At 40.8% G+C, this 27,236-nt stretch overlaps 1 protein-coding gene across 4 annotated transcripts in view; it reads right to left on the reverse strand.

Moving 5' to 3' along the window:
* Positions 1–24,797, reverse strand: part of LOC114266373 (ATPase GET3B) — a 30,510-nt gene extending 5,713 nt beyond the window's left edge. For 2 of the 4 annotated variants that reach the window (XM_082882817.1, XM_082882816.1), the window contains exons 1-11: positions 24,477–24,793; positions 21,563–21,774; positions 21,062–21,124; positions 20,836–20,946; positions 20,230–20,304; positions 20,070–20,138; positions 19,930–19,995; positions 10,796–10,870; positions 10,616–10,714; positions 9,638–9,772; positions 9,189–9,298 (exon numbers count right to left, since the gene is read on the reverse strand). In XM_082882817.1, the coding sequence (XP_082738943.1) occupies positions 9,227–9,298; positions 9,638–9,772; positions 10,616–10,714; positions 10,796–10,870; positions 19,930–19,995; positions 20,070–20,138; positions 20,230–20,304; positions 20,836–20,946; positions 21,062–21,124; positions 21,563–21,774; positions 24,477–24,687 (1,188 nt within the window). In that variant the 5' untranslated portion in view covers positions 24,688–24,793 and the 3' untranslated portion in view covers positions 9,189–9,226. Of the gene's footprint in view, positions 1–9,188; positions 9,365–9,637; positions 9,773–10,615; positions 10,715–10,795; positions 10,871–19,929; positions 19,996–20,069; positions 20,139–20,229; positions 20,305–20,835; positions 20,947–21,061; positions 21,125–21,562; positions 21,775–24,476 lie in introns of all 4 variants that reach the window. The other 2 variants (XM_082882814.1, XM_082882815.1) reach the window with 2 other exon arrangements.
* Between the last annotated feature and the right edge of the window lie 2,439 nt (positions 24,798–27,236).

The following is a 27,236-nucleotide window of genomic DNA, read 5'->3' on the forward strand; positions in this document are numbered from 1 at the left end:
AGCCACAACTGATAACTGCCTTCCCAAAGCGTTCAAACCACGCTCTTGGTGATTGTTTGAGTCCGTATAATGACTTGTTCAATCTGCATACTCTGTCACTTCCAAGTCTCTGTTCAAATCCCGGCGGTAGGCTCATGAACACCTCCTCTTCAAGATCACCATTGAGAAATGCATTTTTAATGTCAAGTTGATGTAGAGGCCAATCTGAATTTACTGCAAGAGATAACAGTACTCTGATGGAATTTATTTTAGCAACAGGAGCAAACGTCTCCTGATAGTCGATCCCATAAGTTTGAGTGAAGCCTTTAGCTACCAGTCTCGCCTTGTATCTCTCAACGCTTCCATCTGCGTTACATTTTATCGTAAACACCCATTTACACCCAACTGTTTTCTTGTCTTTGGGTAGATCAACTATCTCCCAAGTACCACTTCTCCTTAAAGCATTCATCTCCTCCATGACTGCTAATTTCCAATTCGGATCATCCAATGCTTCCTGTATATTCCTTGGAACAAACAAGTGTGAAATCCTAGATGTGAAAGCTCTATGGTTTTTAGACAGTCTTTGATAGGAGAGGTAATTTGCAATAGGATGTTTAATGCAATTTCGGACACCTTTCCTAATTGCTATAGGAACATCAAGGTCGGAAATAGAAGGAATAGGATTACCTAAAATTTCGATGCCAGAACTCGGGTGGACATTCGGGTCATTAGGATGGACATTCGGGTCATTATTCCTCAGATGAAATCGCTTCCTAGTATAAACCTGAAGCTCAGGATTTAGATCATTTTGTAGTACTTCTCCCCCTAAACAAGAATCTTCTTGACTAGGCACCATAGAACTTGGTTCTCCTAAGTGATCATTATCAGACAGATGTGGTTTTTGTGTAGGATAAATGACATTGGGGAGCGGGATAGAAATATCCCAAAAACGGTCTTCTACTCCACTTGTCTCCCCCTGAAGAGAAGTGTTGGGGAAATAGGATTTTGTTTCCACAAATGACACATCCATACTCACATGAAATTTCTTGTTTTGAGGATCGAAGCACTTATACCCCTTTTTGTTTGAGGAATAACCCAAAAAAACACATTTTATAGCACGGGGGTCAAGTTTTGAACGAAATTGACTGGGAACATGAACATAGGCAGTACATCCAAAAACTTTGGCGGGTAAATCAGAAAACAACCTCGTGTCAGGAAAAAAAGTTTTGAGACAATCAAAAGGTGTTTTGTATGTTAACACCTTTGTAGGCATCCTGTTTATCAAATAAGAGGCTGTTAAAATTGCTTCACCCCATAAATATTTAGGAACATGCATGTAAAACATTATAGCACGTGCTACTTCAAGTAGATGTTTATTTTTTCGTTCTGCAATGCCATTTTGTTGAGGGGTATCCCGACATGTAGATTGATGAAAAATCTCCCTTTTTTCCAAAAACTCACCTAACTGCTCATTGAAATATGCTGTTCCATTATCAGAATGTAAAATACCAATTTTGGTTTGAAATTGGTTTTCAATCATATTGTAAAAATTTGTGAATAAATTTTTCACGTCAGATTTTTTATTCATCAAATAAATCCAACATAAGCGGGTATGGTCATCAATAAATGTAACAAACCATCTTTTACCAGAAAGAGTAGTGATTTTAGAAGGGCCCCAAACATCACTATGAATCAAATAAAAAGGTTTTGAAGCCTGGTAAGGTTTTGGCAAATAAGTAGAGCGATGAAATTTTGCAAAAATGCAACTTTCACAATGAAAAGAAGAACAATCAATCCCTTTAAATAATTCTGGAAATAAATGTTTCAGATAAAGAAAACTAGGATGTCCTAGCCTATAGTGCCATAGCATTATTTTTTCTCGAACAGAGATTGAACTGGTACTATTAAAGCTCTGAGCTTTTTTATTACTAACAGGTACTTCATCAAAGTAGTAAAGACCTTCAAGCATCCTAGCACGCCCAATCATCATCCCCGAGTTCTGGTCCTGAAATTCACAATGGGATTCAAAAAATGTAACACGACAATTAGAATCCTTAGATAGTTTACTGACAGACAAAAGGTTACAGGCTAAGTTGGGGACGTGAAGAACAGCATTGAGATTAATTTTCTCAGTTAGTTTAATAAATCCTTTTCCTGCAATAGGTGAAAAACTACCATCGGCTATTCTGATTTTGTCATGACCAGAACAAGGGAAATAGGTACTAAATAAATGGGAAAAACTAGTCATGTGATCGGAGGCACCGGAATCTATGATCCACGGAGAGAAGTTTAGGCAAGAGAAGGCTTTAGGATTTCTACCTGTTTGTGCCAACAAAACACTAGGAGTACCGGTTGAGGAGTTGGATTTTATCAGCTTTAAGAGTTGATCAATCTGCTCTTTGTTGAAGGGACCTGAATCGGCTTCATTAGCGGTAGGAAAGCCACGATTCTTCTCTCCTTGTTTGCTGCTTTTCCAGTTGACAGGTTTGCCATGAATCTTCCAACACGTTTCGCGTGTATGGCGAGGCTTGTTGCAAAAATCACACCAGACCCGTGGCTTATCATCAAACCTGCGCTGGTAATTTGCAGCCTTGTTGGCCGCAGCATCGCTAATTAAAGCAGAAATTTCAATTGATTCACCATTACCTTTTTTCTTAAGCATGACGCTCCTTCGGCTCTCTTCCCTTCTGACTTCGGCAAATACTTCGCCAATGGATGGGAGAGGAGGTCTGCCAATAATTCTTCCTCGCACTTCATCGAACTCAGTGTTGAGGCCGGCAAGAAACTTGTAAATACGGCTGTCTTCCACAGTTTTCTTGTGGTGGTTGCAGTCGTCAACCGATTTCCATTCGTATGTGTTGAAGATGTCAAGATCCTGCCACAACCTTTTCAACGAATTGAAATATTTGGTGACGGAATCATCTCCTTGACGAATCTCTCCCAACTTCAAAGTTAATTCGAAAACTTGAGATTGATTTCCTAGGTCAGAATACATCTGACTAACATTATCCCACAATTCTTGTGCAGTAGTATAGCACATGTAATTAGAGCTTATATCCTCCTCCATGGAATTGACCAACCATGTCATAACCATGGAGTTTTCAGCGTCCCAATTGTCGAACAGCGGATCATTAACAGCAGGAGCCTTCTTGTCACCAGTGATGTAACCGATCTTTCCTTGCCCACGGATATACATCCGGACAGATTGTGACCAGCGGAGAAAATTATCACCATTTAGGCGGATGGTGGTGATTTGGACAGAGTGAGAGTTAGACGTTTTCACCGGAATGGCAGCGGCGGGGGTTGAAGTGGTTCCGGACGTGACTTCCGACATGGCTATGACGGTTTTAGGGCTGCTGTGTTTTTTGTTGCTCTGATACCAACTTAGAAAATATGAAGAAGAAGAACTCCGAAAAAATGAGGAAGAAGGAATATATTTCTGTTATATTCAAAACTTCTTATCTTACAAGACCAAATGACACTCCTTATATAGGAGATATTACAAACATCATCATAACCCATTATATGCCACTTACATATTATATATTACCACTATCTACCACTATCATATTATATACATGCCACTGTCTACCACCAACACCACTATCATATTCTATACATGCCACTATCTACAACCAACACCACTATCATATTCTATACATACCACTATCTACCACCAACACCACTATCATATTCTATACATGCCACTATCTACCACCAACACCACTATCATATTATATGCATGAACACAATTTCCAGCACTTATATAGATGTAGGTGTAGTGAATGGTGGTGGTAGGTGAGTGTAGTAGGTGAGTGTGTGGTAGGTGATGGTAAGTGTGTGGTAGGTGATGGTAAATTTTAACAGCCCCCCGCAAACTCAAGGAGGATAGGAACTAACCAACTTGAGTTTGGAGAGAGTTACAAAACAAGAAAATACATAAAAATATAAAAGGATAGGAGACACTGTATGGTCGTGTCAGACCATTGGTGAAGACACTGAATGGCGGTGTCATAACGTTGTAGAGGACACTGTATGGAGGTGTCATAACGTTGTAGAGGACACTGTATGGTGGTGTCATAACGGTGTAGAGGACACTGGATGGCAGTGTCAGACCGATGTAGAAGACAGTTTATGGGGTCATGTCGGACCGTTGTAGCAGACAATGTTGTGATAGTTGTTGTGACAGTTTACGGAGTCTTGCTGGACCCTTGTAGAAACTAACCGGAATCAATGTCGGGACAGTTTACAGAGTCTTGTCGGACCCATAAAGGAGCTAACCGGAATCAATGTCGGAACAGTTTACAGAGTCTTGTCGGACCCTTGAAGGAGCTAACCGGAATCAATGTCGGGACAGTTTACAGAGTCTTGTCGGACCCATAAAGGAGCTAATCGGAATCAATGTCGGGACAGTTTATAGGGTCATGTCGGACCGTTGTAAAAGTTGCACCCTCAAAAGGTGTGCCCAATATTTCAAAAGGCGTGCCATCAAAAGGCGTGCCCAATTCATCAAAAGGCGTGCCATCAAAAGGCGTGCCATCAAAAGGCGCGCCCATATTGTCGGCGAGCGTCGAGCGGCGCATGATGCGCGTGTCTGCCGCTTCGTCATGTTCTATATAAATCAATGCGGAGGCTGAGGCAGAAAACCTGCTAAAATCTTCTGAAAAACTCTTCCTTGCCTGAGAGAGAAACTCTGTAATACGCTGTAACCAACCCGTCTCTGAAACACTCAGCAACATGGCCTCTTCTTCCCGTCCAGCTACCCAAAACATGGCCTCCTCTTCCCGTGGTCTGCTCACGCTCTTTCCAGAACTGAACGAGCCCACAAGAGAAATAACTGGTGCGGTGGCCAGTGAACCTCAACTAAACACCTCTGGTTTTGCTCCGTTGAACTTTCCGATGCGGTCGGTGGAGCAAAAAATGGCGGTGCAAACTGATATTGAGGCCAATCAGTATACTCTGAAGTCATGTGTGGAAACCATGACTGCGGTCACAAACTTGTCGCACCGGCTGCAGAGCAGGACAAATGAGGTGCAACAGTTAAACTCCCAACTGGCTCTGCTCCAACGCATGTATAAGGATGCGCGAGTAGAGATAAGTGTGCTGAAGGCGGAAAACAAGGAGCTGAAGCGGAAGGCCACCGTGATGTTTCGATTTGGAGGTCCTCCATATGCTGCAGTGGAGGAGCAGGGGGGATTGAATGTGCTCGGTGGCATGGGAAGCACGGAGGCAACACCGGCAAGGACCACCCAGGACGGAGGCAAGAAGAAAAGACCGGCGGCTGAGTAGAGAAGAAAAATCCCACTGTGGGTGTGGTAGTTTTGTTTTTGTTTGTGTGGGTTTTTTTTTTTTTTTTTTTTTTTTTTTTTTTTTTTTTGGATGTAAAAGTGTGATCGGGGTTGATCCCCTGATATGAATAAAATGACAAGGTTGTGGAATGTTGTTGGTGTTATTTTGTGGTGTTGTTTTGTTTAATAAGAAAAATAAAATAAAAGAAAATAATGGATAAAGAAAATAGAGAAAAATATTTGTGGATGGGTGATAAGAAAAACAGCAGTGTGATTTTTTTTTTTTTTTTTTTTTGGTGGAATATAAAATAAATAATAATAAGAGAATGGAAAAAGGGTGATGCTTACTAACAAGGGATAGAGAAAATATATTATAATAAAATATATATATATATATATTAAAATAAAAGAAAAGGGTGAAAGAACGTGGATGAAATAAATTAAGAGAAAGGAGAGATATGATTAAAGTGGGTTTGAAAGTGGGAAAAGATGAGAGAGAGGGAGATAGAGTGGGTGCATGATGATGATGTTGGGTCCATGGAGAGAGAGAGAGAGGGATGTCCAAGAAGCTTGTGCTTTTGATAGTTACACATTACCCAAGCTGTATGTGAAGATGCATGTTACTGTCTTACACTTCTGCAGGCTTGGTATTCTTTGTGGGGCACTTGCAACACGTGACATTGAAAATTGTATTCGAAAATGATGACATCTCCAACATGAAACGTCTTGGAAGCAGCCCAGGCCTTGTAATCAATATTCCCAATGATGGTTCAACCAGCGGAGTCCCCAACCTTGTACACTGCTGCCATTGAAACCTTCAAGCCAGCAAACATGGCTACCAACAACAGAGCCACAGCTCTACACCCCACACCCAAATCCATGGCTAAGAGAGAGAGAGCAAATCGGGAAAAAAAACAGCAGTGACGAGCAGAAAAGCAGCGCTAGAAACGCCAACGACGATGACGAGTAAGAGTACAACCACGGATATGTGAGAGGCGAGGTGAACGGCGATAGAGGCTAGACGATGATGCGGGTGCCGCCGCCGACATAGCGGAGGAGGGGTGTAAGAAAATGTTGAAGAAGTCAAGGTATGTGTAGAAAATAAGCGGAATAGGTTGAGGTCCGGCGGGCGGCCAAGGCGAGGTTGCCGCCCGCCGGTGAAGCGAGAAATACTAAGGTCTTAACCTTGCTCTGATACCATGTAAAATTTAATGTATAAAGAGAAATAAAGAGAGAATAAATTGTATGTATTATTGATTGATTTATATTGATAAAATATACTGTCTATTACAAATGGTTCCTTATATAGATGTAGGTGTAGTGGATGGTGGTGGTAGGTGAGTGTAGTAGGTGAGTGTGTGGTAGGTGATGGTAAGTGTGTGGTAGGTGATGGTAAATTTTAACATTATAAGAAGACATTTGCCCTTGTTGTCCTCCACTTCCTCTTTGGACTTGATGGCCTATGCTGATTCTGATTAGGCTGGTAATGTTACTGATTGCAAGTCTACTTTTGGCTTTTATATGTTTCTTGGTGATTCCTTGATTTCTTGGAAGAGCAAGAAACAGATTATTGTTGCACATTTCACTGCCAAGGTTGAGTACTGTGCTATGGCCTACGCCACTGCTAAGATTATTTGGTATCATTGTCTCTTGTCTGATTTGGGTGTCTTTCAGTGTTTCCCAACCTCTCTTTACTGTGGCAATCACAGTGCTAATCAGATTACCCATAACACTGTCTTCCATGAGCGAACAAAGCACATTGAGATTGATTGTCATTTTGTTCGTCAGCATCTGCAGTCTGTCTTTATCTCGCTTCCTTTCATCTCTTCGGCACTACAACTTGTTAACTTCTTTACCAAAACTCACATCATTGCTCGTTTTCAATTTCTTCTTAGCGAACTCTTAGGGTATGTTTGATTTGGATTTGTAGAGTGATTTTGGAAAACAATTTCTAAAAAATTGTTTGGTTTGTAAATTTTCCAAAACAATTTCCACAATCACTCTCTCTTACCTATCAATCAATCACCTTTTCTCTCTCCTCTCTCATTCTCAATCACTTTTTCTTTCACACACGTCTACTCAATTATAACAAAATATCAAATCATTCCAAACTCCCAAACTTCAAAACTACTTTCAAAATACACAACTAAACAAACCAAAAAAATTTCTAAACTCTCTCCCCAAAACGATTTTTAAAAACTACTCTCCCAAAACCAAACCAAACATACCCTTAGTGTTTTCTCCTAAAACACCTTGAGTTTGAGCGGAAGTGTGAGAATATTATGTTAATTATGTAAATATATTAGATTGATTGTAAGAATATATGAATTTATTCTTATTTCTTTTTTTAGATTAGGTCTGTTGGAATGTGTTCTACATCGCCTGGAGTTGCCCCATCTGTGCTAGTTATAAAGTTTCAGTTTCCCTCTCCTTAATACCTAGGTTTTAAGGAAAAGTGTGAGTTGGGCTTTTCAATTTGGTATCAGAGCTTGGTTGGACCTGTGATTGCTCCAGTTTCTCTCTCCTTAATACCTTGGTTTTAAGAAGTGTGGGTTGGACTTTTCAATTGTAAAAAAAAAATATGATAGAGATATTTGAGGTAGGAATAAACCAGCAGACAAAGAAAGAGATCACTACAAAGCGATACTGACAAGAAAATATGACAGCGGAATAGGTTAAGGTCTGGCGGGTGGCCAAGCCAAGGTTGCCGTCCCCCGGTAAGGAGAAGAACACCAAAAGCTTAACCTATAACTCTGCTACCATATTACAACTTATAGCTCTGATACCATATTACAATATTTAAGAGAGAGAGAGAGAGAGAAAGAGGGCTTTTCAATTTGGTATCAAAGCTTGGTTGGGCCTATGACTGGTGTGTCATTTGTCTGGCTAGTGTATATTGTGGTCTAGGAGGATGTGTTGGAATGTGTCCCACATAGCCTGAAGTTGCTCCATCTGTGCTAGTTATAACGTTTCAGTTTCCTTGTCCTTAATACATGGGTTTTAAAAGAAGTGTAGACTGGGTTTTTTCAATTAGGTCTATATAAATCAATTGTACTCTTTGTATTAAACACAATTGAATATACAGTTTCATTCAGAAATCTTAGAATAATCTCTTTACATGAATACCTTGGATCAGAACTTTAAAATCCACCACCAATTCAAAATTTTCTAATCCCATGTCATAATATGTCCATCAAACCACCAGGTAGTTAGTACTACCAACATCAAAGTTTGACAGATAAAAGAATACCACTATGAAGCACGGGTACGGGTACGAGCACTGATATTGGTACGATACGGGTACATCAATATGGTAAAATTCAAAAAAAAAAAAAAAAAATACAGATACGCCTTAGTACACTTATAAAAAAATATTTATTTTTAATTTAAACTAATGCAAAAATTAATTAAATAGTTTAATTTGTTAAAGTTCAACCTACAATTAATATTTAATGTCAAAAGTAAACGTATAAATCAAAATTAAATATCAATATATTAAATAACTAACAAACCATAGTTTAATTTTAAAATTATGCTAAGCATAAAACAAAAAAATAAAAAAGAAATCTAGTGAAAAGAGTTTTATCTTTGTAGTAGAAGGAAATATTATTTTAACTGAGGTACGGTACGACTTGAGTATATACTAGATACGTCTGGATATGTCAAAAATTAAAAGAAAAAATTTGAGTGCGTCTTTTGTGCGCCTGGTACATATGTAGAAGTAATCATACGAGGTACCATATGTCAGTAAGTACCCCGTATGGGTACAACATACTTTTCGAAGTACCCATGTTTCATAGGAATACCATAACGTTCCATCCCCATTTTATTCATAAATATTTTGCTAGAAAATGCTACTTTAAAAAATAACTTGGTTTAAATGGGTGAAAGAAAAGGTTACAGAAGTGTTAAAGTTGTTACCCAATAATGTTGAATCATTGATATCATCAAAAAGATTTTCACTTCCAAACAATGTCCCCTAAGAACTGAAGAGCTGGAACACCTCTGATCTCCACATCAACAAGGGGTGCCTGGATCAATGACAAACCAGAGAGTTCTGGATCATTCTGGATCATATCAAGAGCACGCATTTGATCCTGTAACAGTTAAATAGAAAAAAATGGAATTGTTGAATCTAATTCCACTTATACAAAAGCAAAAACGTCAACTACGTCAACCTTTCAAAGTAAAATCAGATCAGATTCTGAACCGCAAGGACTATGACAAAAATTTTAGATTACACACATCAATTATGAATTAAGTTTCTATGAATAATGGGCAGAATTCAAAACATTAAATATAGTTCATCATATATGACAGTCAGAGTAAAAACATATAATCTGGCAAAAAAGATAGTAAATAGATTATACCTTCCTTTTCATTGCGCAAAATTTGCAGTCCGAGGCAGATGGGGGAAGGACCTGATTAACAATAAGCCTCTTGACAGGAACATTTTCCTTCTTCAAGGAAGCACGCAACCTTGATGACTCACTAATCGCCATCACCTTAGAAGAATAGTTTTGAAGAGAGGTCATTCTACAGTTCCGATGAAAGATTCCTAGTAGAATACTGATAAACCAAACTAACTTTTTGCTAGTCAGCAATACTCAATAACAGCTAAAATTATTATTATTCCAAGTATTTCAGACTAGTTTTTTTAAGGTTCAAAGGTTGTATCTTTCCAAGTCAGTATGCATTGAACAATTTGGCCAAGGTTAATTACACTTAGCACCCCTGCACTTTTACCAAAATCCCGCTTTCACCCTTCCACTTTTAATCATGAGAGTCAACCCCTTCCTTCTATTTGGCATTAATGAGGCTAATGGAAATTGGCATGTAAAGCTCATGTGACATTTTTTGCGCCCAATTAGCGCCCCTACACTTTCACTAAAAATTCCTTTTAGTCCCCCACACTTCTACCAAAATCCCACTTTGATCCGCCCAATTTTAATTGTGCCCTCAGAAAAATGTCATGTAGTTCACGCACCAATTTCTGTCAGCCTCACTAACGCCAGATGAATGGAAGAATGACATTGCAACTTGACTTAAAAGTACAAAGGGTTGTCGTCACAATTGAAAGTGAAGGGGCCAAAGTGAGTTTTTGTGAAGGTGGAAGGATTCAAAGTGTAATTAACCGATTTGGCCAACATTCAAGCACAGGATCCATATAAATTACTCTGCACAAAAGGCACAATAACTGAATGGCGTCATCTCTTGGAGACATGATCTGTAGCTGCATATTCTTCACGTGACAAGACAATAAGTTGTATTTTTGCTCAAACTGTAACCTATAGAGTTGCAACTGCAACCAAACATACACCACGTTTATAGACACAGTGAGCAATTACCGTGGGGATCGTTACAATGACAAATTCTGTTGAATCTTTGTCATGAAAAAGCTCCCGTACTTTGATCATCCTATCCCGTAAACGCTCTAATTTCTCAGCCTATAAAATAAAGCAGACAGAAAATTACGAACTTTGTATTACAAACATTACAAACACCAGCTCCAGGTGCAACAGGCTTACAGGATCCGGCCGAGTATCTTCTTGTCCAAAGACAGATTTGATGGCCGAAGTAGCTGAGGCTATCTTCTGCTTAAGCTGTAATGGTCAACACAGAAAACGAATTCAATGACAATGTAAGACAATTTCAACATTCATAACGCTTGTAAGAATGTCAGATCTATATTACCAGGAATGCGTCTGGTATTACATGATGACAATCAGTGAAGAAAGAAGATATTAGAAAACAAAATGATGCAAAATACCAAAATATAGAATATATAACGTCTGTTTGGTTGTATGCCAAACAGTTCAAGCCGTGTCAACATGTCACATTGATAGATAAATGGGTTTTTTTTTATGCTGAAGCACATACTTGACCATTGAAATATGTTTCAGAGGGGGAGTGGGAAAGAAAGAAGAGAGGGAGAGAGAAATACAACCATCTTAAGAATGACAGCATTTTTAAAGACATGACAAGATGCGAAAATATGGATGAGCTAGATACGGATGTGAAATAAATGAGATGCACAAGGCATCAAAATTAAACAAACAACAAATATGATTTTATTTTATTTTTTTGATAAGCAGACTAATAAGCAAGTTCGAGTTCCATTACTGTACACAGACATCACTTGAGCTTCTCTCTCTCTCTCTCTCTCTCTCTCTAGGTTCTTTATATATAGTTTTCCAAAGATCCATGATAATCATCAATTTTATCATCAGATTGAAGATCAACATTGTTTCCCAGTAGTAGTCTGTTTAGTGCTAAAATTGTAACTTTTCTAGCAGAACAGCACAATCTTTAAAATTGATAGCTTCATTTAGTTGACAGACGCCATTTTCCTGCATCCTTTGAGTCACATAAAGTCCTTTGCAATGAGACATGATGTTGCCATTTTTCTTTTAGGCACTACCTTTATATCTATTTAAGACATCTAATTAGGAGCTCATCCTGTGAAACTATCAGAATCATATCTGTCAACAACAGCTTTGAGGCCTGAGGTCAGCGCTTTCAATATGAAGCTTATCTAGGGTACAGACATTGACGATTTTGAATTCTGAATGAGCACAATACATATTATGCATGCCCACATTTAGTAGATATTTCAACCAAAACATCTACTAACAAAATTATGAGACTAAAAACATTAAAATGTCTCAAGTGTGGAACATCAACTTAACTCATTCAAACTGCATAGTTTAGATTGTTCATCTTGTTACACGGTGTCTTGGGTATAACTCACCCCAAAATCTAGCCATTAAGGTGAGGGTGCTCTCACGCTTATATGCTTAATATTACTTTGGTACTCAGGCGATGTGGGACTTCGCTTCACACCCTCCCCCATGCCTGGCATGCTCACTCGGCAGCACCTGCGGCATGCAGGCCAGGAATGCACACCCTACTCATCCTTGAGTACTCCGACTCTAATATCATGTTATACGGTCTTGGGTAGAACTCACCCTAAAAACTAGCTATTAAGGTGAGGGTGCCTTCATGCTTATATGTTTAATATTACTTTAGTATTCAAGTGATGTGGGACTTCGCTTCATACATCTAACCCACAGAAAAGTAGGGGTTCGCATGACCAGATACTGTGATGGCTGTATTTACTTTTTTGGGGAATCAGGGCTCCGAATTTTTGGGGCTGTTCCTAATTTCTCACAGAAATAACTGCCTCGTAATCAGTTGATCATACCCCTGGCAAAGGCAGATACCTCATCCCTTGTAGCTTCCTTCCACATGCAGTATGGCACAGACAATGTGGAACCAACAGAAAATTAGACATCTACTATTTTATGGTCAGAAATATATGTTGCAATTCACAAAAAATAAAATAAACAAGATAAGATAAAACATACACTAACTGTCAACTGACACTAGAAAGCCTAAGGAGAGTTTTTGGCTGTTTTTGTAGTTTAATGAAGTTGAAAACTCAAAATTTATTAGATTACCTCTGCTTTCCAGATAGGGAGGGGGGAAAAAATTTGCTAAGGAAACTTCAAATCGAAACAAAAAATACCAAATCTTATGCAGCAAGTAAAGGACATATCCATTTGAATAAGAAAAGCTCGAATGTGATCCCGTGCCTTGCAAATTATGGGCAGGCAGGTTGTTTAAATTACGTAATCTCTATTGCATGCTCTCGCTCTCATTCTATAGGTGTGGACATGTAACCTTTTAGGTTTGGAACGAGGCCACATTCAGCCTATGTCCACCCCTAAAACGTGATCGCAGGCCATATAAATTATGGGCAGGCCAAGGTGGGCTTCACATGACGAGCCACTGTCCACCCCTAGGACATGCCGCCAGTTAATAGGAAGAGAGTTGCTCCCAGCACAAGAAGCAGCCCAATAGGCTGCATGATCAACAAACTACATGGAAGCTACTAGAATCTTTATCCAAAAGAAGAATGAAGAAAACAGAGAATGTCATAGCAAGAGTGAACACCTCCAAGTGAAAGGCTAATGGGAAGGATTCATGATGGGAGAAATAAATGATTTGCTTCGCAAGAACCCAATGAATTCGCAAAGCCTGCATTATCTACAGACCTTCCCATAAACAAAAGCTTCAGCCTTAATGGTGAAGTCACTACATAAATAGCATGGTGATCGTAAAATTGAGTAGATTCCAACATTGTTCTTATTAGATTACCAATTGCCTCAAAAGATTAAGCTACTAGGAAATTGGCCCAACAATGTATATCAAGCTAGCTATTCAACACTGCTCCACATGTGCAACTCATCTTGCAATAATAAATAGAACATGGAACACAATAACAAACAATAAGGAGAGCAGAAATAAATATTGCAAGAGTTGAACCCTAGACCTCCTAGAACCAAAGCTGTGAAACCATGTTAGATCACCAATTTTATCAGAAACTTAAGTATTAGGAAATTGGTCCAATAACATACATCAAGCTATCCAACAATTTTAATAAGCAATGACATCTATCTAAATCTTCATTTGAGCAAAATAGCAACCATTATCTGTTAAAATCCACCTACTCTCCACCTACTTCACCCACTTAAACCTACTCCACTAAACCTAACCCACTACACCACTACCACCTCACCTACTCCACTAAACCTTCACCCACTTAAACCTACTCCACTAAACCTAACCCACTGCACCACTACCATCTCACCTACTCCACTAAACCTAACCCACTACACCACTACCACCTCCACTTCACCTACTCCTCACCCACTACACACTCACCCTCTTCTATATATAGGAATCATGAATCATTGTAAAAAAAAAGAACATTACATCAATCAATAATACATAAATATTTATATGGTATCAGAGCAAGGTTAAGACCTTAGTATTTCTCGCTTCACCGGCGGGCGGCAACCTCGCCTTGGCCGCCCGCCGGACCTCAACCTATTCCGCTTATTTTCTACACATACCTTGACTTCTTCAACATTTTCTTACACCCCTCCTCCGCTATGTCGGCGGCGGCACCACCCGCATCATCGTCTAGCCTCTATCGCCGTTCACCTTGCCTCTCACATATCCGTGGTTGTACTCTTACTCGTCGTCGTCGTTGGCGTTTCTGGCGCTGCTTTTCTGCTCGTCACTGCTGTTTTTTTTTCCCGATTTGCTCTCTCTCTCTTAGCCATGGATTTGGGTGTGGGGTGTAGAGCTGTGGCTCTGTTGTTGGTAGCCATGTTTGCTGGCTTGAAGGTTTCAATGGCAGCAGTGTACAAGGTTGGGGACTCTGCTGGTTGAACCATCATTGGGAATATTGATTACAAGGCCTGAGCTGCTTCCAAGACGTTTCATGTTGGAGATGTCATCATTTTCGAATACAATTTTCAATGTCACGTGTTGCAAGTGCCCCACAAAGAATACCAAGCCTGCAGAAGTGTAAGACAGTAACATGCATCTTCACATACAGCTTGGGTAATGTGTAACTATCAAAAGCACAAGCTTCTTGGACATCCCTCTCTCTCTCTTTTTGATGCATCTTCAAACCCACTTTCATCATATCTCTCATTTCTCTTAATTTATTCCATCCACAAATATTTCTCTATTTTCTTTATCCATTATTTTCTTTTATTTTATTTTTCTTATTAAACAAAACAACACCACAAAATAACACCAACAACATTCCACAACCTTGTCATTTTATTCATATCAGGGGATCCACCCCGATCACACTTTTACATCCAAAAAAAAACAAAAAAAAACAAAAAAAAAAAAAAAAAAACCCACACAAACAAAAACAAAACTACCACACCCACAGTGGGATTTTTCTTCTCTACTCAGCCGCCGGTCTTTTCTTCTTGCCTCCGTCCTGGGTGGTCCTTGCTGGTGTTGCCTCCGTGCTTCCTAGACCACCAAGCAAGTTCACTCCACCCTGCTCCTCCACTACAGCATATGGCAGACCTCCAAATCGGAACATAACGGTGGCCTTCCGCTTCAGCTCCTTATTTTCCGCCTTTAGCATACTTATCTCTGCTCGCGCATCCTTATACATGCGTTGGAGCAGAGCCAGTTGGGCGTTTAACTGCTGCACCTCATTTGTCCTACTCTGCAGCCGGTGCGACAAGTTTGTGACCGCAGTCATAGTTTCAACACAGGACTTCAATGTATACTGATTAGCTTCAATATCCGTTTGCACTGCCATTTTTTGCTCCACCGACCGCATCGGAAAGTTCAACGGAGCAAAACCAGAGGTGTTTGGTTGAGGTTCACAGGCCACCGCACCAGTTATCTCTCTTGTTGACTCGTTGAGGTCGGGAAAGAGAGTGAGCAGACCACGGGAAGAAGAGGCTATGTTCTGGGTAGCTGAACGGGAAGAAGAAGCCATGTTTTTGGGTTGCTGAGTGTTTCAGAGAAGGGTTGGTTACAGAATGTTACAGAGAACGAAGAGGTTTCAACTGGTTTGTTATGTTTCCAAGCCTCAGACTTCGCTTTGGTTTATAAAGACAGAGACGACGAGGCCGACACGCGCTCTGTCAATCACGTGCATCGCCGCGTGTCAGGCGCCCCTTTTGATGGCTCGACGCTTTCTGTCGGGCACGTCTTTTGATGAAGTGGGCGCGCCTTTTGATGGCACATCTTTTTATGAATTGGGCACGCCTTTTGATGGCACGCCTTTTTATGGATTGGGCACACCTTTTGAGGGTGCGACTTTTTATGGGTCCGACAAGACTCTGTAAACTGTCCCGACATTGATTCCGGTTAGCTCCTTTATGGGTCCGACAAGACTCTGTAAACTGTCCCGACATTGATTCCGGTTAGCTCCTTTATGGGTCCGACAAGACTCTGTAAACTGTCCCAACATTGATTCCGGTTAGTTTCTACAAGGGTCCAGCAAGACTCCGTAAACTGTCACAACAACTGTCACAACATTGTCTGCTACAACGGTCCGACATGACCCCATAAACTGTCTTCTACATCGGTCTGACACCGCCATCCAGTGTCCTCTACACCGTTATGACACCCCCATACAGTGTCCTCTACAACGTTATGACACCACCATCCAGTGTCTTCACCAATGGTCTGACACGACCATACAGTGTCAGTTAAAATTGATGTATTTATTGATTGATATATTAATGATGTATTACAAGATTGATCTTGATTGATCTATTGTATTACAAATCAGAGTGGCATTATATAGGAGAGGGTTTGGGTAGTAGGTGAAGAGTAGTGGAGTGTAGTAGGTGAGTGTGAGTAGTGGAGTGTAGTAGGTGAGTGTGAATGGTAAATTCTAACAGCCCCCCGCAAACTCAAGGAGGAGAGAAACTAACCAACTTGAGTTTGGAGAGAGTAACAAAACAAGAAAATACATAAAAATAAAAAAGGATAGGAGACACTGTATGGTCGTGTCAGACCGTTGGTCAAGACACTGGATGGTGGTGTCATAACGTTGTAGAGGACACTGTATGGGGGTGTCATAACCATGTAGAGGACAGTTTATGGGGTCATGTCGGACCGTTGTAGAAGACAGTTTATGGGGTCATGTCGGACCGGTGTAGAAGACAGTTTACGGGGTCATGTCGGACCGTTGTAGCAGACAGTTTACGGGGTCATGTCGGACCGTTGTAGAAGACAGTTTATGGGGTCATGTCGGACCGTTGTAGAAGACAATGTTGTGACAGTTTACGGAGTCTTGCTGGACCCTTGTAGAAACTAACCGGAATCAATGTCGGGACAGTTTACAGAGTCTTGTCGGACCCTTGGAGAAACTAACCGGAATCTATGTCGGGACAGTTTACAGAGTCTTGTCGGACCCATAAAGGAGCTAACCGGAATCAATGTCGGGACAGTTTATAGAGTCTTGTCGGACCCTTTAAAAAATCGCACCCTCAAAAGGTGTGCCCAATTTTGTCAAAAGGCGTGCCATCAAAAGGCGTGCCCAATTCATCAAAAGGTGTGCCGGACATGATGGCGAGGCACGTGGGCGCCTTGGCTTGCGTGCCCGTTTTGTCGGCTGGTGGCAAGAGGCACGCGATACGCGTGGCTGCCTCGGCTATTTAACCAAGACGAAGGCTGAGGCTGAGGCATACCATTCTGAAACCTCTGAAACGCTCGGAGAGCTTGTCTCTGCAAATCTTGAAACACCCTGAAACCAACCCTTCTCCGAAACACTTAGCAACCCAAAAACATGGCCTCTTCTTCCCGTCCAGCTACCCAGAACCTGCTCACGCTCTTTCCAGAACTGAATGAGCCCACAAGAGAAATAACTGGTGCGGTGGCCAGTGAACCGCAACCAAACACCTCTGGTTTTGCTCCATTGAACTTTCCGATGCGGTCGGTGGAGCAAAAAATGGCGGTGCAAACTGATATTGAGGCTAATCAGTATACTCTGAAGTCATGCGTGGAAACCATGACAGCGGTCACAAATTTGTCGAACCGGCTGCAGAGTAGGACAAATGAGGTGCAGCATTTAAATTCCCAGCTGGCTCTACTCCAACGCATGTATAAGGATGCGCGAGCAGAGATAAGCGTGCTAAGGGCAGAAAACAAGGAGCTGAAGCGGAAGGCCACCGTGATGTTCCGATTTGGAGGTCCACCGTATGCTGTAGTGGAGGAGCAGGGAGGAGGCAACTTGCTTGGTGGTCTAGGAAGCACGGAGGCAACACTGGCAAGGACCACCCAGGACGGAGGCAAGAAGAAAAGACCGGCTGCAGAGTAGGTCGGTGGGTGGCCGTCTGCAGAAAAGAAAACAAAGCTGTTGTTGTGGATTTTTGTTGTTGTTGTTGTTGTTTTTTTTTTTTTTTTTTTTTTTTTTTTTTTTTTTTTGTGTAAAATGTGGATCGGGGTTGATCCCGATATGAATAAAATGAGTGTATTGTGTAAATTTGTAAATTGGTTACAATTGTTTTTTTTTTTTTTTTTTTTTTTTTTTTTTTTTTTTTTTTTTTCAGAAAATGATGATTTTGGGTGTGAATAAAATATTTGATGTGTCTATGGAGGTGGAGTACCCACGTGAAATATCTTGAGGCATGTGGGGTGATTATTAGAGAGAGAGAGTGTGAGAGACCGAGAGACAGCCTGTAGTGTAATGTGTGTGTACTGCGCAGAGAAAAATTAGTTGTCTGATGCCGGAGAGATTCAAATTGATTTAGGCGGGTCCTACCACTAATTACCACTAATGGAAAAGAAAAATTAGTGGGATGCAAACCAGTTTGTCTGTCCTTTTCTTTTCAAAAGATGGAGTAAAAGAAATAAAAAAAAGAAAAAAGAAAGGTGAGTGGGAAACATGAGCATCGGAGAAGAGGAGAGGAAAAGGAAGGAGAGTGGTATATGCCAAGTGGTACAGCAGTAGGTAAGCACCAAGGGAACTGCCAAATATAAAAAAAGAAAGCCACCAAACCCTTTTAGAAAAAATAGAGGCTGCAACAAAATGCCTAACATCTGGTTGGGATTCTCCGACCTGGGGGAAGCACTGACCCAGCTTCAAGGATAGAATGGGTCTCCACCAAAGAACCTTCCATGAGGATTGAATGCTGCCCAATGATGCAAGCGAATCGGACGCCGGTGTCACCATCCACATCCGATGCTCCAATGGCTCCAAGTTCTCTGTTCAGATCACCCTCGTTTCCACCGTTGGATCATTCAAGTCCGTCCTTGCTCACAACTGCGACATCCCGGCGGAACACCAGCGCCTCATTTACAAGGGCCGGATCTTGAAGGACGATCAAACCCTACAAAGCTACGGATTGGAGGCAGATCACACTGTCCACTTGGTTCGGGGCTTTGCGCCAACTGCATCAACCAACACTGGACTTCCAAATTCTACTCCAAGTGGTGTGAGGTCTGTTGGTTCTGACGAAGGCGGGGCATTTGGAGGGTCTGGTTTGGGTGATGCCAAAGAAGGTATGGTAGAAAATTTTAGGGGACTAGGTTGAGGTCCGGCGGGCGGCTAAGGTGAGGTTGCCGCCCGCCGGTGAAGCGAGAATATTAGGTTCTAAACCTGCTTTGATACCAAGTTAAAATTGATGTATTTATTGATTGATATATTAATGATGTATTACAAGATTGATCTTGATTGATCTATTGTATTACAAATCAGAGTGGCATTATATAGGAGAGGGTTTGGGTAGTAGGTGAAGAGTAGTGGAGTGTAGTAGGTGAGTGTGAGTAGTGGAGTGTAGTAGGTGAGTGTGAATGGTAAATTCTAACAGTGTCTCTTATCCTCTTTTATTTTTATGTATTTTCTTGTTTTGTTACTCTCTCCAAACTCAAGTTGGTTAGTTCCTATCCCCCTTGAGTTTGCGGGGGGCTGTTAAAATCCACCTACTCTCCACCTACTTCACCCACTTAAACCTACTCCACTAAACCTAACCCACTACACCACTACCACCTCACCTACTCCACTAAACCTTCACCCACTTAAACCTACTCCACTAAACCTAACCCACTACACCACTACCATCTCACCTACTCCACTAAACCTAACCCACTACACCACTACCACCTCCACTTCACCTACTCCTCACCCACTACACACTCACCCTCTTCTATATATAGGAATCATGAATCATTGTAAAAAAAAGAACATTACATCAATCAATAATACATAAATATTTACATTATCTACATAATAAATAGGGTTAACAAAGCAAACCAATTTCCGCGTTGAAACATAATATGACCTCAACCACAGGTTGGTTTAAACCTCAGTAAAGCTCTCTACCTTCAATATCTTCCCTATAGATGCATCCAGGAAGTCTGGCAAGGACAAAAGCCGTAACGTATGACCCTGTTAAGGACACCCATCAAGTTCAAGAAACAGTCTCCAAAATGAAATGAACAAAAATGCCACCTTTAGCTCACCGTTGGGGCAGTATCAAAAACTATTCGAGTAAACATATTATATTCTCGTGATTCAAGGAATTGTATAACCTGGCAAGAAGTTATCAAGTCAGCAAAGATACAAGAAAAAGCCTGAGCGTTTTACAAGGAAACTTATGAAAACAGAGGAGTCTACAAACACCTTGGAAATTGCAATTGCTTCATCTAAACCAGGAGGAGGTGTGTCCAGAAGCTCTCCCAGTTTTAATTCTTCTAACTTCCAGTAAAAATTCAAAAATAGACAAATGGTCAATGAGAAGCAGGTATCAGAATAATGCTATGGGAAAATGCTAATTTTATTTAGGAAAAAAAATAAAATAAAATGAAGCTACAATCAAAAAAATATTGAACATATATATGCTGGAACCCATTCTTTACAATCTACCAGGGCTCCAAATTGTTTCTTATAAAGCATCAAAAAGTGAAGAAGCCAGCTAATGTTTCTATCACAAGTTGTAACTGAATTTGTGCAACAAAGGAGAATTTAGTATAGGCTGTATAGCCATACGTTGAAGAATGAAAATGATCTTTTGGGCATGCTCCATATTGCTATCTTGGATTTTAGCAGTGATAAAAAACAAAACATTAAGTTTTCATGCAGATGGATATAATTTCTAATGCAAATTATCTATAGAAAGAACCGTCATCTCATTCAACTGATTGACTATTGAAAACTCCTAATTTGATTTAATCATGGAAAGACAAGGGCTCTATGTTGCACTGTGCATGACTACAGAAAAAGTTTTACCTGTTCAACAATCATCCCAAGGCCCATGCCATCCATAAAATCTTTGATTCCATTTCCCCCGGTTTTCTGGCTTGTGCTGCGAAATTCTTCCCTGGCTTTCTCAGGATTTATCTGTTGAGAACTACCATTTAAACTTACTAAATACATGAGATACAAAGTCCATCATAAGCTAGACAACAAAGATATCACTAAAATCAAAGTGATCAAAAATCACTTTCCCACTTACCTCAAGGGCAAACAATGGAGAATCAGGTCCTTCAACTGGTACCAGTGTCCCTCCAGTCAAATCCTTTGAAATACAATTGCATAGAATGTAAGTTGTTATATGCAATCCAATAGTAGGAATTAATATCTAGGATAAATTGCACTTTTCACCCCTATAGTTTGACCTAAATTTCACTTTGATCCCTATTGTTTCAATTTGAACAATTTGGTCCCTAAACTTTACCTTCAGTTTCAATTTGGTCCTTCCGTCCAAATTATCGTCAATTTTTTCTACGTGTACACCTCAAAAGATTGACAAATGTAATAAAAATGTTAATTTTAAGATCCAATTTGAACGGAAGGACCAAATTGAAATTTGACTTGAAGTGTAGGGCCAAACTGTTCAAATTAGGGACCACAGTGAAATTTGAGTCAAACTACAGGGATTAAAAGTGTAGTTTACGCTAATATAGATAGACTATGACTTGAGCTGGTGAAGGAACAAGAAATAATTATCTCAAACCTGGGCAAAAGAGTCACTTAAAGAATGAGCAGGGTCAGTTGAAACGACAAGAGTGGGGTGACCATTGTTTGCAAATTTTACAGCTAGTGATGCAGCACAGCTTGTCTTTCCAACACCCCCCTTTCCACCTAACATATAATATTTCCTCTTGGTCTCGGAAACCATGTCATCAAACCCAGTAGTGGCTTCTGAAGGAGCTGTGACTGATCGCACTACCAGAAAGCAGTATAGAGACAATCTTATTTCAACAATCACAAGTAGCATTGCATGAAAAATGCACAAAATAGCATCATGCTTTTCATTGCAAAAAACATTTTATGAATCACTGAGGCTCATGAGATAAGCAAATTTGAAGTTCAGGAAGAACCCAATTATAATCCAATTAATGATAATAATTGCTCTATAAACTATTTTCATTGGGCATGCAAGGACCAACTTGTTACTACCTCTACACTTGGGTCATTCTAATGGTGAAAACATTCCCCAATACTGCACATAGTGCCAATTTCTAAGTAAGAATCAGAAATTTATAAATTGAGCTTCCCAGCCCTTCACCCAGCTGCTTTTGCACTAAATTTTACAATTGGATGATTTAGCGAATATGTTCAACAAATGGTCTACTGTTATTCTGCTTTCTAGCATAGGCAAAACCAATTAGAGAGCCTAAATCCTCTCTTCTGCAAATTATCAATGGTAAGAACGGCGTCTAAAGAAATTGTCCATCCAAAAAATGCAACCTTAATAAGCACTCCCAAATCCCAAACAATCCTCGATGGAAATAAGCTCCAAATAATATAGTTTAATTACAGTTTAGTTAGGACCCTTTGCTTTCCAAATAATATTAGAATGTGAAATGCTATATATCACCGGTTTTTTGTCACCATTTTGTATCACCATTTACATGGATACTCATGATTGGTTTCCTTATTTGAAAGTAATTACTAAGGAGTTCATGAATGCAAATGATATCTTGCCACATACTTTGGTGATATAAAACAGTGAAAAAAACAGGTGATATATAGCAGTCTAGAGCTGCTTCCCTCAAGACTTCATCCTCTCAATACCCCTCAAGACTTCACTTTGTGAGCACTACATAGCCAACGAAGGTGATCCGATCCGTTTATCTTGTAGGCTCTGCAGAGAAGAACATATATGCAAAAAATTAACTTGATTGGACAGTGATAAGCACACTAACTTATCGGTTTATTTATTTATTTAAAATAGATGGTTAAAATCCCATTTACCTTCCATTTCATAAAACAGAGTATGATTAGTTCGTGTGTCTATCGATATCCGATCAAGTTATTTTTTTTTTACTTATATGTTCTTCTCTTCTAGGCCTGCGAGATCAACGGTTCGGATCACTGTCATGGCCCCATGAAGCCCACAAAATAGAGTCTTGAGGAGATATGGAGAGAATGTAGTCTTGAGGGGAGTTGCTCCTTATAGCAGTCCTATATTAGGGATTTAGTTTCCCACTTTAATTGAGTCTAATTAGGAGTCTTTGCTTTTAAAATAATAATAAATTTAATCGAGTCTTATTAAGAGTCTTTCCTTTCCAAATAATATTAGGATTCAAATTTCTAATTTAGGCCTTGTTTGGCATATATTTAAAAAGTCAAAAAGTTAAAAAGTCATTATCCTATTTAAGTCATATCATCTTATTTAAGTCACATCACCTCTCTACCACATCACTTCAAACCCAACCCATACCCAATTCGTATTTCATAAAAAGTCAAAAAGTGTACTTATTTAAAACATCCCAAACCACCCCTTAATTAGGGTTAGTGATCTATAAATATTAAGTTAGGTTTTTAGCATTATATTATTCAGCTTTGGAAAAATATTAATTGTTTTAAGGTTGTGACGTTGGTTAGGGCTATAGCCTTGTGTTCTCCTCTCTCCCTTTTGTCTCTTCTTCTCCCTCTCTGTGCTACATCAATTTACCTCGTTCGAAAGATATTTCTTTTTCCCCGTAACAAGTCTCTTCTCAAACTGTTCAATGACACGATCCCAAACTGATACAGATTTGAATGATGCCCCTAGAAAGAAAGGCCTAAGTACACCAAGGGAAGGTTCCGCTCTCTAAACCCATGAAATTTGCCAATTCCTGAACTCATACTTAGAATAATCTCAATTTTCCCAATATTCACCTTCAGCACTGTCCCAAAACAAATTAAGACACTGTGCAAATGCCTCAGCAGCTTCACTTCTGTTGCCCCACAAAATACAACTGTATCACCTGCAAAAGAAGGAGATCGGAGACCAGCACTGACCTTGACATACACAAGCTGATCATACACCCAACTGAGCTTTCTATCTTGGAGCTCAATGACCCTTCGAACACCTCTCCCTCACTCTATAAGAACGAACACTGGCTGTCAATCAGAACCCCCAACTTCGAGATCAAAGGTTCTCTGATCAATCTGAACAATGCATTAACCACTACCTCTCATTATCTCTCCTCTACTTAAGAAACTAGGATTGTTTCTACAATTTCTTAATTGAGAAGGTTCTAAGATGACAATCATGCCTATTATAAGCCTCCATAGAAGAAAAATTCACAACCAACATAAGAAAATATCAAGATTCTCTCCTCACTCATATATATCTTTTTGGGTTTTCCTTCTTAGCTCCTGTTCCTTTGATTCACCAATTAAAATATATTAAAATTTCCCATAGAACCATGTCATAAAAATATCCATTGATACTGTCTAAATTTATTATAAAACCATATAAGCAATTATCAGTAAATTAACCAAAACAAAGAAGCAAACGATTTTTTTCAAATCAAAAGTGGAAGTAATTAACTGAATTACCAAAATAATCATCGGGACAATGAAAGTCAAACAAAACCCAAGAAAACAAGCAAAAGAAATTAAGAGAGAACGCAGATGGGTATTAAAGATTTCACCTTGAAATAACTTTCTACAGTGTTTTCTTGTGTGGGAAAGAGAGTGAAAGCTAGAACTGAAGCTTGTTTGGAATTCCCAAAGAGAGATACCCAGGTTGGTTTTGAGAGAGTGAGAAAGAAAACCCACCATTGACTTGGAATTTGTTGATGGGTACCTGAAAAGTGAAGGAGAAGAGGAAGACATGGAAATGGTAACAAAAGGCTTTGCCATTTTCTTCTTCCGTTTGAGATCACCTCCTCAGAGAAACACACAAACAGTATGTTTCAATATATCAAATTAACATGAATATATTGACATATGTGCCATATATATATATTATAGTAGTAAGAAATGTCCGTGCAAAAGACGGCTCTTTAAGGTATACGTCGAAATCAATAATTATTATTTTTTTTAAGAGCTTTTTTGATAAATTTATTTTGTAAGAATTTTATTTCATTCAACCCATATTCTTTTTGACTATTTCATTAGGTCCAATTTGAGATAAGAAGACCAAAATACCTTTTTCATCTACTTATGTTCCATTTAGTTCACATTATTTTCTTATGTTTCAATAAGTCCTATGGGTGACATAATTACCAAAATACCCTTAATGTGAATGTTCACACCGTCAATATAAATGTTTATATCGTCAATGTGTAGGGGCCTGGCTCATGTCGATCCTCGTGGGTGCTCGAAAAAATTCGAGTCGGGCCGGGCCGGGCCGGCCCAGAAGCAAAAAAATAGGCTCGACCCGGCTAGTTGATAATATGAATATTCACATTGACAAGTTAACATTCACATTGATAGGAGTGTAAAATTGGTCTGCGGCCCGTGGGCGGCCCGAAACTAGCCCGCCGCCCGGGGCGGGCTCGGGCCGGCCCGTTCACAATATGAATATTCACATTGACATATTAACATTAACATTAACATTGACAAGAGTGTAAAATTGGCCCATGATCCGTGGGCAGCCCGAAGCCCGGGCCCGGGTCGGGGCGGGCCCGGCCCGGCCCGTTGACAATGTGAATATTCACATTGACATGTTAACATTCACATTAATAGAAGTGTAAAATTAGCCCGCGGCCTGTGGCCGGCCCGAAACCCACCTGCGGCTCGGGGGCTGCCCTGGGCGGGCCCAGCCCGACCCGTTGATAATGCAAATATTCACATTGACATGTTAACATTCACATTGATAAGAGTATAAAATTAGCCCGCACCCCGTGGCTGCCTGAAACTAGCCCACGGCCCGTGGGTGGCCCGAGGCAGGTCCGGCCCGGCCTGTTGACAATGTGAATATTCACATTGACATATTAACATTCACATTGATGAGAGTGTAAAATTGACTCGCGTCCCATGGGCGGCCCGGGGCGAGCCCGGTCCGGCCCGTTGACAATGTGAATATTCACATTGATATATTAACATTCACATTGATAGGAGTGTAAAATTGGCCCGTGGCTCGTGGGCGGCCCGAAGCCTACCCGCTGCCTAGGGCGGGCCCGGCTCGGCTCGTTGACAATGTGAATATTCACATTGACATATTAACATTAACATTGATAAGAGTGTAAAATTAGCCCGTGACCCGTGGGCAGCCCGACGCCCGGGCCCGGGCCCGGCTCGTTGGCAACGTGAATATTCACATTGACATGTTAACATTCACATTGATAAAAGTGTAACATTAGCCCGTGCCCCGTGGCTGCCCGAAACACGACCATGGCTCGTGGGCGGCCCGAGGCGGGCCCGGCCCGGCCCGGCCTGTTGACAATGTGAATATTCACATTGACATGCTAACATTCACATTGATAAGAGTGTAAAATTGACTCGCGTCCCATGGGCGGCCCGAAGCCCATGGACGGCCCGAGGTGGCCCGGGTTTGGGTCCGGGCCTACCTCGGGCCGCGGCGAGCTTCGGGCAGCAGACAAGTTTTACACTCCTATCAATGTTAATGTTAACCTGTCAATGTGAATATTCACATTGTCACGGGTCGGGCCAAGCCCGCCTCGGGCTGCGGACCAATTTTACACTCCTATCAATGTGAATGTTAATATGTCAATGTGAATATTCACATTGCTAATGGGCCGGGCTCGCCCTGGCCCGAGGTCGGGCTTTGTGCTGCCCACGGGTCACGGGCCAATTGTGCACTCTTATCAATGTGAATGTTAACATGTCAATGTGAATATTCACATTGTCAATAGGCCGGGCCAGGCCTGCCCCGGGCCGCCCATGGGCCGTGGACGGGTTTCGGGCAGCCATGGGGCGCGGGTTAATTTTACGCTCCTATCAATGTGCATGTTAACATGTCAATGTGAATATTCACATTGTCACGGGTTGGGCCAAGCCCGCCTCGGGCTGCGGTCGGGCTTCGGGTCGCCCACGGGCTGCGGGCCAATTTTACACTCTTATCAATGTGAATGTTAACATGTCAATGTGAATATTCACATTGTCAACGGGCCGGGCCGGGCCTGTCCCGGGCCACGGGCGGGCTTTTGGCCATCCATGGGCCGCGACCCAATTTTATACTCTTATCAATGTGAATGTTAACATGTCAATGTAAATATTCACATTGTCAACGGGCCGGACCGGGCCCGCCGCGGGCCGCCCATAGACCATGGGCGGGTTTCGCGCCGCCATGGGACGTGGGCCAATTTTACACTCTTATTAATGTGAATGTTAACATGTCAATGTGAATATTCACATTGTCAACGGGCCAGGCTGGGCCGAGTCGGGCCCGCCCTGGGCTGCTGTTTAGTTTTATACTCTTATCAATGTGAATGTTAACATGTCAA

The sequence above is a fragment of the Camellia sinensis genome, chromosome 8, assembly GCF_055761805.1.
Source record: "Camellia sinensis isolate YWXY chromosome 8, ASM5576180v1, whole genome shotgun sequence".
Classification (NCBI taxonomy): Eukaryota; Viridiplantae; Streptophyta; class Magnoliopsida; order Ericales; family Theaceae; genus Camellia; species Camellia sinensis.